Source organism: Grampus griseus (genome assembly GCF_964374135.1).
Source record: "Grampus griseus genome assembly, chromosome: 5".
NCBI classification, from domain to species: domain Eukaryota; kingdom Metazoa; phylum Chordata; class Mammalia; order Artiodactyla; family Delphinidae; genus Grampus; species Grampus griseus.
In genome coordinates this window covers 39,881,623-39,900,861 of record NC_138998.1, presented here as the reverse complement: position 1 = coordinate 39,900,861, position 19,239 = coordinate 39,881,623, and the positions used below count along the sequence as shown (strand labels likewise).

The 19,239-nt window shown below is 35.7% G+C and overlaps 2 protein-coding genes across 2 annotated transcripts in view; one reads left to right on the top strand and one right to left on the bottom strand.

Moving 5' to 3' along the window:
- Positions 1–6,251: 6,251 nt before the first annotated feature.
- On the top strand, positions 6,252–7,544 carry TRIM59 (tripartite motif containing 59; the record flags this gene model as incomplete). Its single annotated transcript, XM_082654983.1, has 1 exon — positions 6,252–7,544. One exon carries the CDS (start codon positions 6,252–6,254, stop codon positions 7,458–7,460), a length of 1,209 nt encoding a protein of 402 aa, XP_082511109.1. The 3' UTR covers positions 7,461–7,544.
- A 2,410-nt stretch (positions 7,545–9,954) lies between these two features.
- The window catches only part of SMC4 (structural maintenance of chromosomes 4), a 34,509-nt gene continuing 25,224 nt past the window's right edge, over positions 9,955–19,239 (bottom strand). Inside the window, exons 17-24 of the mRNA XM_082654356.1 lie at positions 18,886–19,012; positions 15,031–15,220; positions 13,761–13,905; positions 13,309–13,482; positions 12,692–12,874; positions 12,324–12,556; positions 11,621–11,804; positions 9,955–11,140 (exon numbers count right to left, since the gene is read on the bottom strand). Of these exons, the coding sequence (XP_082510482.1) occupies positions 10,988–11,140; positions 11,621–11,804; positions 12,324–12,556; positions 12,692–12,874; positions 13,309–13,482; positions 13,761–13,905; positions 15,031–15,220; positions 18,886–19,012 (1,389 nt within the window). The 3' untranslated portion in view covers positions 9,955–10,987. The remainder of the gene's footprint in view (positions 11,141–11,620; positions 11,805–12,323; positions 12,557–12,691; positions 12,875–13,308; positions 13,483–13,760; positions 13,906–15,030; positions 15,221–18,885; positions 19,013–19,239) is intronic.

Sequence of the window (19,239 nt, the reverse complement as noted above, 5' to 3'; positions counted from 1 at the left end):
TGCTCGTATCAGTTCCTGGTTAAATTGCATTAATAGTTTCTTTTTTAGTTTGGGGAAACAGGTTGATGTCAAAATGCAGGAAAACAGTGCAAATGGGCAGAGTTAAAATCAGATCTGACCATAGGATTTTGTTTTGAAAGAGTTAGGTGATCCTTCATTATTTTTGTACATTTATATGTACAAAAGTATTTTAAAAATCTTGCCCCATATTTATAGATGGCACAAATGTAGTATTTCTAAAGTAAGTCTTGAATTGCATAAAATGTGCTTTTTATTAGGTAGGGCCACAAAGATGTGAGACCCAGCCTGGGAAGTGGCACCTCTTGAATTTTCCCAGACTTATAGCTGACTCACTCTAAGTCCTAGAGCAAGTCATCTAACTATAATGTGGCAAATTTCTCTTCAGAAGGTGTAAAATGTAATGAATGTTTTATAACCATTCATGTGTAGAGATGAAAGGCAATAATGCATTAGGGAATTAAAACTTAAAGAATAGTTTACACAGGAGAATGGGTAATGATATTTTTGGTACTGCCCAGTTCTCCATCATCTGCTGTCAGTGCTGACCATCCATAATATGCTGGTTAGACATTATGGAGTCTCCATAGGAAATCGGCCCTCTGGAGAAAGACTGCATAGAAAGTTTAGAAATTCAGTAATGTGTTTATTTTTGACACTTAAGCACAAGACATTTGTGAAATAATTTATACGTAGATGATTTAGCTTCAGGTTTATTTCCGAAAAGATTTCTTTTTTACGTTCATATTTCTTGGTGACTTTTTTTTTTTTTTTTCCCGGTATGTGGGCCTCTCACTGTTGTGGCCTCTCCCGTTGCGGAGCACAGGCTCCGGACGCGCAGGCTCAGCGGCCACGGCTCACGGGCCCAGCTGCTCCGCAGCACGTGGGATCTTCCCGGACCAGGGCACAAACCCGTGTCCCCTGCATTGGCAGGCGGACTCGCAACCACTGCGCCACCAGGGAAGCCCTCTTGGTGACTTTTAAAAGGGAAGCAGAACATCTTGAACTAAGTTATCAATTTGTACTTGGGCTTTTAGTACCCACTGGAGGAAAATAACATTTTACATGGGTTATTTTAATTTTTTTTGTTTTTTAAAATTATATATTAATATAAATCAATTCTAAAATTAATTTGACGGGAAAGGCTGGTTAATAGGCAAGACACTTAAACATTTTAAAGTTTTTTTATTGTTTTGAAACATACATAAAATTTACCATTTCAACCTTTTTTTTTTTTTTTTGTGGTACGCGGGCCTGTCACCGTTGCACCGTTGCGGCCTCTCCCGTTGCGGAGCACAGGCCCGGGACGCGCAGGCCCAGTGGCCACGGCGCAAGAGCCCAGCCGCTCCGCGGTATGCGGGACCCTCCCGGACCAGGGCACGAACCCGCGTCCCCTGCATCGGCAGGCGAACTCCCAACCACTGCGCCACCATGGAAGCCCCATTTTAACCGTTTTTAAGTGTGTAGTCAGTGGCATTAAGTACATCCCACATTGTTGTGCAACCATCACCATCTATCTTCCGAACTTTTTCACGTTTCCAAAGTGAAACTGTGCACTCATTAAATAACAACTCTCCAAAGTCCCCTGTAGCCCCTGGCTTGTTTATTTAAAAAGCCAGCTCTTGGGTTTATCAACTCTAACAATTTTCTATATTTTAATTCATGGTTTTCATCATGCATTAGAATTTTCTTCTGCTTTTCCTAGGTTCATTTTCTTTTCTCTTTTTCTTTTTAGATAAATCCTTTTTATACTACTTCTGTTTGTTAATGAAAGTATATGGCTTCAGCTCTGCCATGTAGAACTTTTTTTTAACCCTGTAGATTTTGCTAAAGAGTATTTTTATTATTTCATATGGATAAATTACATCTTGGCTGGGTATAGAATTCTTAGGTCATATCCTTTTCCTTCCAGATCCTTGTGGATATTGATTGCTACATGTCTTTTAGCATTCCTAGTTGCTCCGGAGATGTTCTGGTTATCTACTGCTGTGTAACAAACGTCTGATGGTTTGGATGGCTGCATGTCCAAGATGGCTTTTTCACTCACATGTCTGGCACCTCATTGCTTCTCGTTTTGGCCTCTCTCATCAGCAGAGTAGCCTAGACTTTTCACATAGCGAAGAGGCAGCAATCTGCTAGGCTAGCTAAGGGCTATACCCAGAACTGTCATAGTGTCACTTGTATCAGATTGTTCAGAGCAGTCACATGTCCTGTCCAGATCTTTTTTTTTTTTTTAACTATTTATTTATTTATTTGGCTGCATGGGGTCTTAGTTGCGGCACGCGGGATCTTCGTCGCGGCATGCGGGCTTCTCTCTAGTTGTGGTGCAGGCTCCACAGCACATGGGCTTACTTGCCCCACAGCATGTGGGATCTTAGTTCCCTGACCAGGGATCAAATCCACTTCCTGTGCATTGGAAGGCAGATTCTTAACCACTGGACCACCAGGGAAGCCCCAAGCCCAGATCTTTTTGAGAGGAGAATAGATTTCATCTCTTGATAGGAGAATATCAGCAAAGTCACATCACAGAACAACATGTGGGAGTTAATTGTTGTGGCCATCTTTGGAAATTATAGTCTCCCAGAGAATTCTGACACTATTATGTATTGTTTTCCTTTTTGGGGTATCTTACTTTTCTTCCTGGATGCATGTGGGATTGTCTTTATTTCTTTATTTAAAATTTTAATATTTTAAATTGTATGTTAATAGTTGAAAGTAAAACAGAACTTAGGCTTATAATGAAAAACAGCAGCCTCCTGCCCTCACTCTCCCCACTCTTGATTCCTGATTCCAGAAGCAGTCACTTCATTTCTTTTAAATATTTCTTTTGGTATTGCTTCTTTATTCATAAATAATTTGCTTTTAATGTGATTTCTTGATTTTTCACTTTTCGGCATGTATTGACTTCTTATAAGAGAAGATTAAGATAAAACAAAGTTCTTAAACTTTGTTTCCTTCCCTTATTCCCTCCTCCCAACATAATTTTGTCAGTTTCTTAGTTTGGGCTGTTATAACAAAAATACCATAGACTAGGTGGCTTAAACAACAGTCATTTATGTTTTTGCAGTTTTGGAGGCTGGGAAGTCCAGGATCAGGATGCTGGCAAAGTTGGGTTCTGGAGAAAGCTCTCTTCCTGCTTTGCAGGTGGCCATTTTCCTGCTGTGTCTTCACATGGCCAAGAGCAGAGAAAGAGAGGCAGCAAGCCCTGTATCTCTTCTTCCTATAAGGGCCTAATCTCATTCATGAGGGCTCTACTCGGATGACCTAATTACCTCCCAAAGGCTCTACCTCATTAATACCATCACATTAAGGGTTACGATTTCAACTTACGAGTTTGGGGAGACACATTGAATCCTTAACAGTCATGCTTTTTGGTAAAATCAGTATTTAATATTTAAAATATTATAACAAATAGGACAATTGAGCTATATAATGTGTTGTAGTATTTCCTCTTTTCATGATTCCATCACTTTTCCCTAAATTTAGTTTTCTCATTACCTCTCAATATGTTCAGACACGTGAAATGTTGTCAGTTCCATTTATTTACTTAAAAGCATTCCTTCTGGATTTGTCTTCTTCCTCCAGACTACTATTTCTCTAGGCTTGCTGCACAGTTATCCAGGACTTCCTTTCATAGTTATCCTGGTGAGAATTATTGTTTTTCTTTTCTTCCTGCAGCAGCTTCTTTAGAAAGGGTGGGTGATGGGTGGTTCAGTTTTGAGACCTCTTGTGTTAAACTATCTTTAGACTATCTACAAAATTTATTTACTTTGTCTGAGTATAGAATTTTAGGTTGGAAGCCATGTTTTCCCGAGAATATTGAAGAATTGCTTCATTGTCTTCTAGTTTCCAGTGTTGTTACATACACACAGCATAGCTAAATCCAAGATGTTCATACCAGAAAATATTCATAGGAAAATTTTTTTGCTCTTTTATTCCCCCTCAGGAGTCTAGGCTGGTTATGGAAAATTTCTGATGCATAAAATTTCATACTAGTTTCTGTAAAAACTAGCCCCTAAGCATGATAGCCACCTTTATCTTCTGTTTCTCAGGCAGCAACCAGAGTTAGAAAGTTCCTGGCCTTACGTAGTTATTTTCAACCAGGCTTACTTCTGTTAGCCAGTTCTGACTTACAAATTTGTTGCCTAAAATCAGTTTTTCAAAAATCAGCTGGAAGAGGGTAGTCTTAGATTTGATTTCTGTATCTTCAAGTTATCTACACGTTTCTGATTAAATTTTGTTAAAAATTTTATGTGCTATGGAAGTAACTTTTGAGACCAGGATATTTGCTTCCACTTTATGTAAGTTTAAGAGATGATATTTTCTTTACAATATTGTTACTGAATATCTTCATTCTAAAGAAAGTTGAGCTTTTGGGTCCTTAAATGAGTTCCCAGGGAAAATGATTTCTAACTTTTTGACAAATATAGGACTTTGGAGGGAAAGGTTGGGTTCTGTTTTAGAGTTGATTTTTGGTACTTACATTAAATAACTCTGATATTAAATCTAAATTGAATATATGTCCAATGCTCACATTTTATTCCTTTGCAAAGTGCTATTCTGTTTATTCCTTCATTATGAATTCTGACATCACTGAAATAAACTGAGAAACGTTTTTCTTGGGTGGTTTTTCTATTTCAGAGCTCTCTGTAGGTAAAGGGTAGTCATAAAGGCTTCCCAACATGTAGGCACTTAAATTTATCTGCAGTGAATGTCATCTTCTGTTGTCCAGTTATTTTTGTTTCCTGGAATGCCTCAGAGTTCAGGCTTATTAGTCTCTCACATCTTGGCTCATTACGGTTCTTAATATTGTCAGTCTGAATGGAGTATTTTCTATTTTCTGATGGACTCTTGATAAAAGCTTTTCTTAAGCAGAGATTTTGCTATTTAAAGAAAAAAAAAAACCCCAAAACTAAGGTCTGGCATTTTATTAACATTGGTCTCTTAAGGGGCAGTGTTTATTCAACCAACATTGAGTGAATGCCTACTGTGTGTCAACTTCTGTGCTTAGATACAATTCCTGCCCTTATTGCAGGCTTATATTCTAATGTATTGAAAAATGTTACAAAATTCTTTATTTTTTTGACTGCGCTACGCAGCTTGTGGGATATTAGTTCCCTGACCAGGCATCGAACCCAGGCCCCGGTAGTGAAAGTGCTGAGTCCTAACCACTGGACCTGCAGGAATTCCGACAAAATTCTTTTAAATAAACTCCATCTAAGTGCTCGCTATAAAGTAGAAGTGCAGTGTTCAGTGAGATTAGGGGACCTAATCTGGGGGAGGAGGTGGGACTCAGCTTGAGACTTGAAGAATGAATGAGTTGGGTTTTGCAGTTGGTGAAGATGAGGTGCATAAGAGCTGTAAAAAAAAGTCTGAAGAGGTTTTTGTTTCTTAAAAGTACAATTAGTTATTTGTAGATACTTCTAACAGTTTTTATAGAGGAGGATTTGGTAAGCTTTAGATTTTGCATGAATGGCACGTGGAAGGCTTGTTGGAAATATCGGTAATAGCTTGCCAAGACGTCAAGTTACTTGTGTCAGAGAGGGTCTCTGAACTGTTGCTGGATTTCTTTCATGAAGGAAAGATGACTAATGATGTTCTTTACCACTAATGCTCTAGTGGTCCGTAATTCATAATTACCACAATCAACACTTCATCTTTCAAACTTTTTTATCGCAAGGACTAATTCAGAAATATTACTCCCTTCCAAATCTTAAAATTAATATTACTTGATACTATTACACTGTGCTGATCCAGGGCTTTAAGCATACACGCTAATACTCCAAAATTCAAGAAGCTTGAAATTTATAGAACAGTTAGAAATTTAATAACTTACTTTAGAAACTATGGTTGAGCCAACTGAGTGTGAATTGAAGAATGTAATTTTGTTAAGAATTAACTTTTTATTTCATAGAAATATTTAGTCTTACCTATTCATGATTTGTGTATAGTTTTGATTTTAGCATCTTAGAATGTAAAAAGTTGCACAGACTAGTTATAATCATTAAATAGACTTCAACAGAACATCCCAAAGTAAATAAGCTCTTAAAGGTGATCAATTATTCAGTGTTAGGAATTGCATTATATAGAAAGCTAATTTTAAAAGTCTTACTCTTTTAAATGACAAGTACAGTATATTAACAATTTGGAGGTTAACACCTAAAACTTTACATAATATGTGCATGTGTCTTTGTTATATGTAGAATTAAAATACTTTTTTCTCTTGACAGGAAATGCACAATTTTGAGGATGAGTTAACATGTCCTATTTGTTACAGTATTTTTGAAGATCCTCGTGTACTACCATGCTCTCATACATTTTGTAGAAATTGCTTGGAAAATGTTCTACAGGCATCTGGTAACTTTTATATATGGAGACCTTTACGCATTCCACTCAAGTGCCCTAACTGCAGAAGTATTATTGAAATTGCTCCAACTGGTATTGAGTCTTTACCTGTTAATTTTGCGTTAAGGGCTATTATTGAAAAGTACCAGCAAGAAGACCATCCAGATATTGTCACCTGCCCTGAACATTACAGGCAGCCGTTAAATGTTTACTGTCTCCTGGATAAAAAATTAGTTTGTGGTCATTGCCTTACCATAGGTCAACATCATGGTCATCCTATAGATGACCTTCAAAGTGCCTATATGAAAGAAAAGGACACGCCTGAAAAACTACTTGAACAGTTAACTGACACACACTGGGCAGATCTTACCCGTCTTATTGAAAAGATGGAAGAACAAAAATCTCTTTCAGAGAAAATGGTCCAAGGTGATAAGGAAGTTGTTCTCCAGTATTTTAAGGAGCTTAGTGATACATTAGAACAAAAAAAAAATTTTTTCCTAACTGCTCTTTGTGATGTTGGCAATCTGATTAATCTAGAATATACTCCACAAATTGAAAGAATGAAAGAAATAAGAGAGCAGCAGCGTGAATTAGTGACACTGACAACATCTTTACAAGAAGAGCCTCCACTTAAATTTCTTGAAAAAGTTGATGATGTCCGCCAACGTGTGCAGGTCTTGAAACAAAGACCACTCCCTGAGGTCCAGCCTGTTGAAATTTATCCTCAAGTAAGCCAAGTACTGAAAGAAGAATGGAGCAGAACAGAAATTGGACAGATTAAGAAACTTCTCATTCCTGAAATGAAAATTTCTTCAAAAAGGATGCCATGTTCCTGGCCTGATAAGGAGGAAAAAGAAGTTGAATTTTTAAAGATTCTAAACATTGTTATAGTTACACTAATTTCAGTGATGCTGACGCTGATCCTCTTTTTTAACCAACACATAATGACCTTTTTAAATGAAATCACCTCAATATGTTTTTCTGAAGCCTCTCTATCTGTTTACCAAAGTTTATGTAAGAATGTGCATGATTTAAAGAATCTACTGTGTCACACTTTATATTTACTGAAGGAATTCATGTGGAAAATAATTTGTTGAAAATTCAAATCTGAATTAAGTAGGCTTATTCTGTACAGCAGAGACTAATTAATGACCATTGCTAAATGGAGCAATAGGGGTAGCACGGATAAATAAAATAGCAAGCTAAAGTTTATTAGAGTTGCAACAAATATAATCCCTTTCATGCTTCTGTTGAATAGAAAATGTGTCATCAAAAGTTAGAAATGAGACAATGTCTCTCGTTTTCTGAAAACCAGAACAAAATCTAGTAATTACTTGATTTTGAGTATTATCCCATTTCTATTGGTTTGAGAGGTTGACTTAGTATCACTGATATTTAAATATTCTTGTACCAATATTATCTTTTAGCATTATATACTGCAGTGGTTGGCTCTGCAGTTCTTTGTGTATACGTAGCTTTTAATTAAAAGATGGCAAAATCCCGAAAGGTATAAGCTTGACACTTTTGAATGGACAAATGATGGTGAGAAGAGGTTTTAAATTCAAGTAGCAAAGTCTCATAGAGTGGATTGCTTAAAGATGTGTTTGATCAAATGTACGTGATCCACACACAATGTGTTTTAGGTAGATTTAAGAGCTCTAAAATGTTTATATCAGCATTCACTCCTAATAAAACTATTGCTTTGGGAACGCTAAAGTGCCATTAGGGACCAAACAGTAACATTCCCTAGTACTTATTATTCTATGGTTTGTGTAAATTTATTTTAGGATTGTATTTAATTTTGTGTAGTCTTAGTCATGTCAGTCAAATCAGTTCTTGGCTAAAAACTCTAAAACATGTTACTAGAATGGAATATTATTGATATATCCCACCCTCATCATATTTGAATGGCATCATGTTAACTGTTAGGTCTAAAATTTTCTGTTGAACTTTCTCTTATGCTAATGCCAAAGTACCAATAATTTGATCGTATTTTCTTGAATTGTGTTATAAAGGGAGCCTACTTAGTCATTAAGTCAAATCCCTTTGATTTAGTTTCCTTTTTATTAACAGGGGCTGAACCGTGGTGCTTGTGGTAGGGCTCTTAGCCCTTTTGTCCTTGTAATCGTAAGTATAAGCTCACTCACTTTCCAGAAATTCCAAATTGGCTCTTGGATTACATATTTAGGAGCCTTACTTAGTTCACACATTTTCCAGGTCAGATTAGGTCCTATAGCTGTGACTGTACTCAGGGCACTAGTTGTAAAATACTCCTTAGTGTCTTATCTACTGAGAACAAGTCTGAACACTAAGACGGCTGGCTGTATTGTCAATTTATGATCAGAATCAGAACATCAGAATCAGAATAGCACGACTAACTGTTGTGTGGGCAAAGAACATCTGGAGGTGGAGGAGGTATATATTCAGCTTACCAACTGACTTTAGACTGAAGTTGCATCGACTTGATTAAAGTAATAGTTACAACACAAAAATGCCACATACTTTTTGGAATACGTATTAGCACTGAAATGTTAGGTATTATGTGTCAAAATTGTAATCTCGTATTTCTCGTGTGTATTAATCCTCACTTTTGTAGATTAGGAAACAGATACAAAAGTAAATTGCCCAAGGCCATGTATCTAGTATATGAGACTCCATGTATTTTCAGAGTTCATCTGTCGTGCTACATTTTTAAAGGATTTAAGCCAAGATTTTTTAATCTATGTCTATGAATCACAGCTAAAAACTGAAGCATTTTAAGTTTGACCTTAATATTTTTTGTAACTTGCCAGTTTTTAGTAGAACTTTACTGTTGGATAAATTTTATGTAGTGTGCATGAATATAGTCAAATATACAAATAACTGAGTCTTATACATGCTCTTCTTTTTGTATTTTTATCAGGAGGATGAGACTGTAAAATTTAAAGTATGTAATCCTGAAATATTTCTAAGTTTATGTATAACAAAAGTATATATTTTAATAAACTCATTTTGATATAAGCATTGAGTGGCTTAATAGGGCAGTCAAACTCGGGAGTGGTTGCTTTGGGATTTTCATATGGACTTACGGGCACTATCTATCTACTTTAACTCTTTAAAAGTTAGTACTGGGTGCTTCCCTTGGTGGTGCAGTGGTTAAGAATCCGCCTGCCAACACAGGGGACACAGGTTCGAGCCCTGGTCTGGGAAGATCCCACATGCCGTGGAGCAACTAAGCCCGTGCACCACAACTACTGAGCCTGCGCTCTAGATCCAGTGTGCCACAATTACTGCCCACGTGCCTAGAGCCCGTACTCCACAACAAGCCACCGCAATGAGAAGCCTGCGCACCACAACAGAGTAGCCCCTGCTCTCAGCAACTAGAGAAAACCCACGTGCAGCAGTGAAGACCCAATGCAGCACCAAATTAAATAAATAGATAAAATAAAAAGTACTAAGCTTTACTACTCCATTGGTTATTAAAATATAATATAAAAATATTAAATTCCATTCACCTCTGTTCTCACCAATGAAAAAGCCCTTGATTATGTTGATACTTTTTTCTAGTTACTTTTCCCTTGTATAATCTTGATTTAAAACAAATGACCATACTTGAGTTATAGATCTTGCTTTATTTAAGTCCATGCTAATGTATTTACACTTTTAACGGTTATATTATGATACAGACTGTCTTTGTTGGGTTTTAGTACCTAAACAATACTGCATTGAACAACATGGTAATTTTTAATTTTAATTCCTCAGGATCAATATTCTAGAAACTGAATAGCTAGGGCAGACTTTTGAATCAATACCAAAATTTCTTTTGAAAACCAAGTGGTTGCTGGCTTCCAGTAGCATTATAATATTCTTGGGCCAATACAGTGTAACACAACAACAAAAAACCCTTGACAACTTGATGGGCAAACAGCACTCCATCTTAATTGCCATTTATACTAAGGAAATTAGTCCTTATACACTTTATTCTTTTTCTGAAGTGGGTATTTTTCCTTTTCAACTAATGAGATAGCCAAGTTATTTCAGACATATTTGCTGACCCTTTTTGCAAGTGTTTTAAACAGTCAAGCATATCAAGTTTTAGAAAAGAACACAGTATTTAAATTCTCATCCTTATAATTCAGAATGACGGTTAAAAAAAAAAGTTTCTAGGATTTGGGTAATAGTGACTATCTAAATTACTAAGTGAAATACCTTAAAAATTTTACTATAGTAGCAGTTGATAGGCTTCTCCAGCATAGGTCAAAGGTCCATGAGAGTATGCTGTGTCTTGGTAACATGATCTAGTTTAGAACTGTACTGTTCACTTTTAACTCTGCAGGTAGCAGTTTGGGGCTAAGGGTAAGTCACCTAACCCCCCCACCCCCCACCCCAGGCATCTTATTTTCTCCATAGTCTGCTGCTTATAAAGTTGTCAGTTTCTTACAATCTCCTAGAAGCAGATATAGAGAATATTTTATTACACTTGCATGTCTCTTAAGTAACAGCATAAAACAGAAACTAGTTATATGATCCAGTTTAAGAATATGTATTTTATATAATTTATAACCCTTTACAAATAGAAAGTCAGTAAATACAGTACGCTGAATCTGCGGTGATTCAATCTGAGAAATCTTCAGTATAAACAAGTTTAGCAAAGTCCTTTAGATGCAATTTCTTTTGGGTTTACTGCAACACTTTTTGTTATATTGTATGTCTTGTAAATTCCAATAAGTCTATCTGAAATCTCAAACATATTATTTCGAAGAGAAATTATTATGAACTGGGCATTTTTTGTTTGTTCCTAAAGAGAAAGAAAGAATAAATTAGAAAAATTATACATATATTATAAATATATAAATCATATAATAAACATCTAAGCTTTACTTCCCTGAAATATTTCTTGACAGTAAATTCAACATGACATAATTAATTAACATGAAGAATGACAACATGGATTAATTCATGAAACAGTATTTGGGTTTGAGAAGAATTCGGGTATTTGGAAGGATGGTTGCCTAGAATTCTTCTAGTAGAAAAAAGATATAGAAAAAAAATTTCTAGCTGTGTTTCTGCTACTCATTTACATTATCCATTTATATTTCACTTTTCCAAAATGGAACTATTTGGCTGAAATAAAGGATGTGGCCTCCTTTAATACCATGGGATGTGGGATTAGAGAACAGGGAAAAAAGCTCAAAAGAAATAAGTCAAAGAATTTCATCTGTAATGTTTAGGGAACCCATAAAATTTTCAAAATGAAAAGCTCTAAATGATTACTTACATATATATAAAATGCAACAATGGAAACATTTTTGAAATCAAGGGCTGCATCAATCTCATCCATGAAGTACAGGGGAGTGGGTTTGTAGTGGTGAAGAGCAAATACTAAAGCCAATGAACTAAGTGTTTTCTCTCCTCCTGAAAGGTTGAAGATCTTCTTCCAACTTTTCTTAGGTGGTCGGACACTGAAATAATTAAGAAAATCTCGTCAGTCAAATTACTTGTAAAGCTAAATTAAGACTTCGTGATTTGTTTCCCATAACTGGCTTCTACCACCTTCCTTGGGAATCTCTAATTTCCTTTTCACGAATATAAACTTCTGAGGGGTTCTTTTATAAACATGTTATTGGAGGATGAACACACAGGAACACCTGACAAAAATTTAAGATTTAAACAGCAAGCTAACAAGTAATTCTTGGTATTTTCCCTCTGTTTCCAATGCACTTTTTGCTTTCCAATTTTAAAATACATATGTTAGATTGAAATGCCTCGAAAATTAGACAAATATTCTGTAAAATCAAGTATTTACTGTTTGCCTAGAATTTATGCTGTAAACTAATATCTAGGCAAACTAGTATTTATGAAATAAAACAAGTTGTACATCTAACCTTCACATCCCACCCCTAAAAAAAATACTGAGTTTGGAGAATATGTAGAGATATAACAGAAGAATCCGAAACTCAGTATACAGCATAATTACAAACCTGAACATGATTCCTTCAGAGAAAGGATCCAAGCTGTCTACAAGCTCCAGCTCAGCATCACCTCCCAAAGTAAGCATTTGGTAATTTTCCTTTAATTTATTTGTTATTATATAAAAACCTGCCATGAATTCATTAAGCCTTTGTTTCCGAAGATCTTCATATGCCTGTCTAAAATTATCTCTTTCATAAGTAATTTTGTCCAATTCTGCTACCCGCTGTAAATATAATTCTTCCTATGAAAAGAATGAGAAAAACATCAATTCAGTTATACATTTGAGATGAGAAATAACACTGCTAATTATATAAAATAAAGGCCACAATTTAGGCTAAGGTGTAGCGACTTCCTGACTATTACAGTTTATTTGTACCTTCTTTTTATACTCTGCAATGGCACCAAGGTTTGGTTTCATTTCATGACACTGGGCTTCCAAGAGTGCAATTTGATTTGTTATGGAATCTGGGTTCTTGATTGCTTCAAGATCTTCTGGGCTTAGAAGTGGAATCTCTTCAACAGGATTATCTTCTATGGGATGCAATGATATTTTTGAAATCTAAAAGTTTAAGTTAGATCAGTGTTAGAAAAGGCATAGTATTATAATTCATTGTTAAACCTCACAAATTAATATGACAAACTGCCTATCAAAACAACAGATACTAAGGAGTGGTAACTAATTTGTGTATCAACTATGTTTCAAAGGACTTCAAGAAAAATAGTTGTAGTGTTCCAGGTGTTCATGTAGCCATTTGTTAAATCTCCGTTATCAGCCCTGGGCTGAAAATGTTGACTAATTCTGACCATTATGCATATTTTTCTGTATATAATAACTCCTATATACTGTTCATTTTGCCCCCATAAACCTGAGAAGTGATTATACACCATGAAATTAAGAATCACAACATACCTCAAAAACACAAAAACAAACCCTAACCTTTTTTCATAAAGGATATCTTAAAGTTACATTTAACTATCCATAACAATTCTCACCTCTTTTTGCCAGTATTTTATTTTAGAATTATGTTCACCAATATGACCATCTACTTGTTCAAGTTTCAACTTAATACTAAGTGCATCTTTTTGAAGAGCATGTTCATTTTCCTGAATTACTTTTAGTTCTTTAAGTAGGTTACGATGTTCTTTCTGCATCTCTGGTAAGGACTCCTAAAAACCAAGAAGAAATGCTACAGATATGATCTTCTCAAACAGAACAGGGATTTTCACATTACAAAGATGAAGAAGCAAGCAATCTCTCCCCACGCCCCTTCCACTTTAAATGAAAATGTTTTTATTTACTGAAAAGTTACAATACAGTACTCATTTTTACTGTACAGATGAAAGTTAATATAAGTTTAACTTATTGAGTGCTTACTAGGCAAGGTATTGACATCTATAAATCTTAATTGCTTGAAATACCATCCTCTCCCCTCTCCATGTCTTACCTCTGCAGCATTTGCATTCTTTACGACCTCTGCTGCTTTGTCTTCAAGACTTTTTAGCTCTGCTGTTAAGTCATCTACTTCTTTCTCAGTATCTTTTATTTCTTTCTCTGTGCGAAAGACAGAGTCTTGTGCTTTTTTAAGATTTCTAAACAAGCAAAATCATATATTAAAAATGTGGTAATGTGTGATTTGTTATTCTACTTCTGAAAACCTACCAAAGAACTTTTCATGACATCAATGTAACATTTTTTTCATCATATTTTAAAATTTATGATTTACTAAAATCCTTGAATTGGTTTTTTATGTTTATACATACACTTGTGGGATATTGTATATTTTATTAAACTCTCAGTATAAATTAATAAAACTTCCTTATATAAGCTTTTAGACTTAGACTATGAAGCAAAATTGTCCATTGGATTATTATATTCTTGTCATTTTCTTGTCAGATTGGAGATTCTTAAATCTTTACACCCATGAAGCTATACCATCAAGTAAATAAATACGCCCTGGTTCAAGTCAGGGCAAACAAGTGTTTTTGGCAGGGTGGAGCGGGGAGGAAACTGGACACATGACCACACACACAGACTACTTTTTCCCTTAATGAAGTTACTTCTATTTTGACTGATAATTGTGTTTAGGCAAAACATATGGCTTATTATTAGCACCTTATCTTTGAACAAAAGACACTGTAATAGCGGAATAACCAGATAATCAAATGTGACTCATGTTATAATTTTAAGACAAAAGAAACAGATGTTTACATTTCAACATTTTTATACATATTTAGCTTTAATTATTTTAGAAATACTTTAATACTCTGAAAATTAATTTAAAAACAAGATCTGTTATGAACGTATTAAAAACTTTTTGGGACAATGGAATCTAGTTAATTAAATTAATCAGGTTAATTAAAAATTTAAGTTATTAAAACAATTTTGCTAAGAAATCTCAACCTTCTTACTCTCCTAAAACCTAGATCTATTTCAATGAATCACCCTCTACTCCCTTTAAGCCAGAGAAATGAAACTCTGACTTCTGTGTCCTCACAAACTTGGGAATTATATAACCACATTTTGCCAAAGCATACCCGTTTATGTTTTTAAAAACTAGTCATATGATGTTTATTATAGGTGCCCACCAAAACTCCTATTAGGTAACAACATGTCAGAAGGGCTTAATAAGTAACAGTAACAGAAACATTTAATGGACATTAAGTTTAAAAAGGGGATGTAGGGAAGAGGAAGACAGGGTAGTATGCATACTCTACCTGTCAGCAGTCTTGATTGCTACTTGGGCTTTAGTAATAGCAGAAGCACATTCATCTAACTGTTTGTTTATTTTATCAAGTTTGTCTTGTTGGGCCTTGAGTTTATGGTTATTAATTTCTACGATAATATTGTGTAACCTTTTAACCTCAGCTTCCACTTTACCAGCTCTCTCAGCCACATTGTTATACTCTGGAAAAAAAAAAAAGTGAAATTAATTTGTGTTTCTACGCTAATGAGCGTCACTTGTTAGATGTAAATCTCTTCAGTCAATATGACTTAACCTGATGCATGCCCAAGAAATTTTAGACATTTAAGGAAAAGTACCTCAAAAAAAACCAAACAAACCCCAAAACACAAAACCAGAATGCCCAAGTCAAAACAAATGGTGTTATATAACAACACATGGTTAAATTCTCTGGCTCAGCTGTGAACATAACCCACTTATCTCTTACTGGCTTCATGCCCTGAAGCTCTTTTCAAAAGTTTTTAGGGTACTTTCTTGACTATTGGTCTCATAATGATTTTTACCCTTAGATAGACTATGTGCCTGACTACTGCCCGGGGTGAAGAAAATTGTGGTTGTTTTATTCAGTCAAAAAAAGTTCACACAATTTGGATAGCAAAACTGATAAGTTGAGCATGTTTCTGCTGGCAGTCATGGAAAAGTCTGAATTTTCTTGGTGGTGTTGGAGGCTCTGGTGTCCTGTCAAAAGCTTTGTGAATACTGACAGGCACTGGCATTAACTTTGACAGTGTAGATTATAGTAGGTACAATGTGCTTCTGTTGTTGGCAGTTGTAGTGTCATCTTCCCAATTTGGTATTTATTTATTTGGCTGTGCCAGGTCTTTAGTTACGGTATGCGAACTCTTAGTTGCAGCATGTGAGATCTAGTTCCCTGACCAGGGATCGAACCCAGGCCCCCTGCACTGGGGGCGTGGAGTCTTAGCCGCTGGACCACCAGGGAAGTCCCTCATCTTCCCCATTTGAGAGATGACTTTCCAGTTGTAGAAGAGGCAGTATAGTTCCTTTCATGGTTCTACAGAGTAGCTCTGGAAATTATTCTTCATGTTCAAGCTAGAATTTCTTAAGCCATCATAGTGATTCTGTAAACAATCTTTGTTAAACACACACACACCCCCACACCCCAAATCATATCTGTACTAACCAGAGTGGATTCTGTTCTCCATATTTGAATCCTAATCACTATACAATATAGGAAGGATGAAAGGTGGCAAAAAGGTAAGGAGTTCAAGCTTTCAATATCTATGTCTAGAAAAGCAAGCAGAAACAGAGCCAACTTATGGAAAGAGACTCCCATAAAGCTCCTATGGGAGGAGTGTATCGATACATTTAGCATAGGGGAAAGGAGGTAGGATGTGCTAAGAGGAAAAGATTAGATAAAGACTTAACTGTTGTTCCTCTAGATTGTCTCTTCTCTCCTGTTAGGTAGATTGGAATTTCAATATTCTCCAAATCTCACAACTTAGTATTCATCTTTTTGTCCTACATTATCAGAGAATTCTTTAGTCTGATCTTTCAAACTCATCTAGTGAGTTTAACTCCAACCTCTATTCTTTATATTTCTGAGATCACCACTTGGCTTTTTTAAAAAAACAAAGCAAAACAAAACCCTGCCCTTTTTTTGTCTTCTGAATCCCCCTCTCCCCCTAAGGATACTAAAATAATGTATTTATTGAAGGAATTCTTTTGCTCAAAGTGGCGATGTTCTCTGTAGTTTAAGTTCCATTAGGCTGTCTGTATGCTTAGCTCCCTTGTGGGGTAGAGTACCAGCTGCTGTGGGGTCTGGCATCATGACTTATACTGGGGGATGGGCCAGGTATGCAACTGGGAAGGGTTCCACCCTTCAGAACATCTTCTTCCTTATTTTCAAGTACCTAACATGCATTAAAAATTCTTTTCCCTATCTATAGTAGCATGTCTATTAGAAGTAGGAGGGGAAAACTAACATCAGGTAGTCTATAATTTTGAAGTCACTATTTTATACCACCTTGCTCCCCTTACTCTATTCTCTACACAACAGCCAGAGATTTTAAAAATATAAATTAATGTAAAATAAAATATATAATCTTAAAGATACGCTTGCAGAAATGGGCTTCCATATTAGATATTAACAGAGTCTACTAATAATAGCCAGTGTTTCCATGAGAGTAAATATATATGGGGCTCCTAATGAAGTCAAGGATTCCCTTTCAAACAAGAATACAGATTCCTGTAGTCTGTGAAAGTGCTGCTATAAATGACAAAGATACACATTTTTTGTTTTAATTGACCATTAGGTTCCATCAAAGCAAACAACAAATATTGTAGGTATTCTGGGGAAGGAGGGGTCGGGTGAAGTCCCTGTGTCTCCAAGGACAAAATATATACCCAAAATAAATGCAAGGAAAAAAGAGTCCTGACAGATTATATCACTTCCCTGTATATGACTTTCCAATGGCTTTTAATTTCACATGGAGGCAGGGCTTATAAGGCTCTACATTATCTGGATTCTTCCATCGTTTAACTCTAGCCACTCTGGCTTCCTAGTGTTCCTAGAAACTTCTGGCATAGTCCTTCCTGCCCCAGGGCCTCTACTTACTCCTCTACATTCTTCCTGAAATGTTCTTCTCCCAAATATCCACATGTCCACTCATACTTCCACTGGGTCTCTGCTCAAGTATCTCTGGCAGTGGCCTGTATAACCACTGTGTCTATCTGAATCCCCATCCCATCCTGTTTTCCTGGTTTTACTTTTATCACCTAGCACCACCTGATACAGTATGCAATGTATTTATTATCTTCCCCATCTTTTAAGTGTGAGTTCCTTGAAAAGAGGGACTTTATTTTGTTCACTGCTTGATCAACAGCACCTAAAACAAAGCTTGGCCAGTAGCAGATGCTATCTGAGTGAATGCCTCAATATTAAAAACGTAGATAAATATGACCACAAAAATAAAAAAATTAATACAGCTATATATTAATATTCAATATGCCCAGTGGACATCTGTCTGCTTACAATCTTTTTACCTCTTTTTCTTTGGGAAGAAAACTCGACCTCATTTTTTGAACATCTGGATAATTGCTCCAATTCCAGTCCATCTAGTTCTTTCAGATGAACAATCAGTATTTGCCTTCCTTTGCTCATGAACCAGACTGTAACAAGGGTCTTTCTTGAGGACATGATGAAGGCTCACTGTGTTTGTTGGTGTCCCTAAGATACTGTGTAACTCACCATTACCTCCTCGTGCAATAAGATGCACATCCACCTATGTTTAATTGAAGCCAACATGGAAATAGAAGCAGGGCTGCTCAAGTGCATGATCAGAGGATTTTAATGTCAAAGTCAATTCTGACTATGAGCCTATGATCTAATTCCCTTTCTTGCTGAAAGCTTTTGGAAGAACACTTATATGTTTATATACAAGAAGAAAAAGTTCTGGAAGGAAAAATGTGTTTTCTCTAAGCTCTCAAACAAATAAAATAACTACTATCTTGAAGGGTCCTTAGGAAGACTGGGCCAAAGTATACAAAATATAAAATTAAAAGCATGGGTATCAGAATCAGACTGACTTGTTCCTGAATTCCTATACCACCACCATATGCTATGCGACCTTGGGCAAATTGTATAAACCATTCTGTGCCTCAGTTTTCTTATCTGTCAAATGAAGTACTTAATAGTACTTTATAACCTTCTGAGAAATAAAAACAAAAACCATTAAAACAGAGTGGTCACTTGTCTATAATATATGAAATCTACTTTTTATTCTACAAACTGCTATCTTAAACATTCTAAATATTACAAACCTGTTTTTGACCACACAGGGGGAAAAAAAGTGTATATCCTTAAACATACCTGTCTTGAAAGCAGTAACATTTTCTTCTAGCAATTTCTGCTTTTTTTGGTCAGGGGCTGTAGCAAGTACATTAGCTTCAAGTTCCTTAACTTGGACATTCAAATATTCTTCTTGCTCTGATAAACGCTACAGAAATGTTTTAACATTCAAAACTGTTAGTATTTTAAACTTACTAACAATAACATTTGCTTTAAACATTCTAAAAAAAAAGGTACTTAAAATCTTTAAGAGAAAGACAAAAACAAGAAAGGGCAGAAAACACGAACAATTAATATAAAAATCGAAAATGGCCAACAAAACGCATGAAATGTATACACTCATTAGGAAAATAAGTTAAAATGCTATTTTTTAGT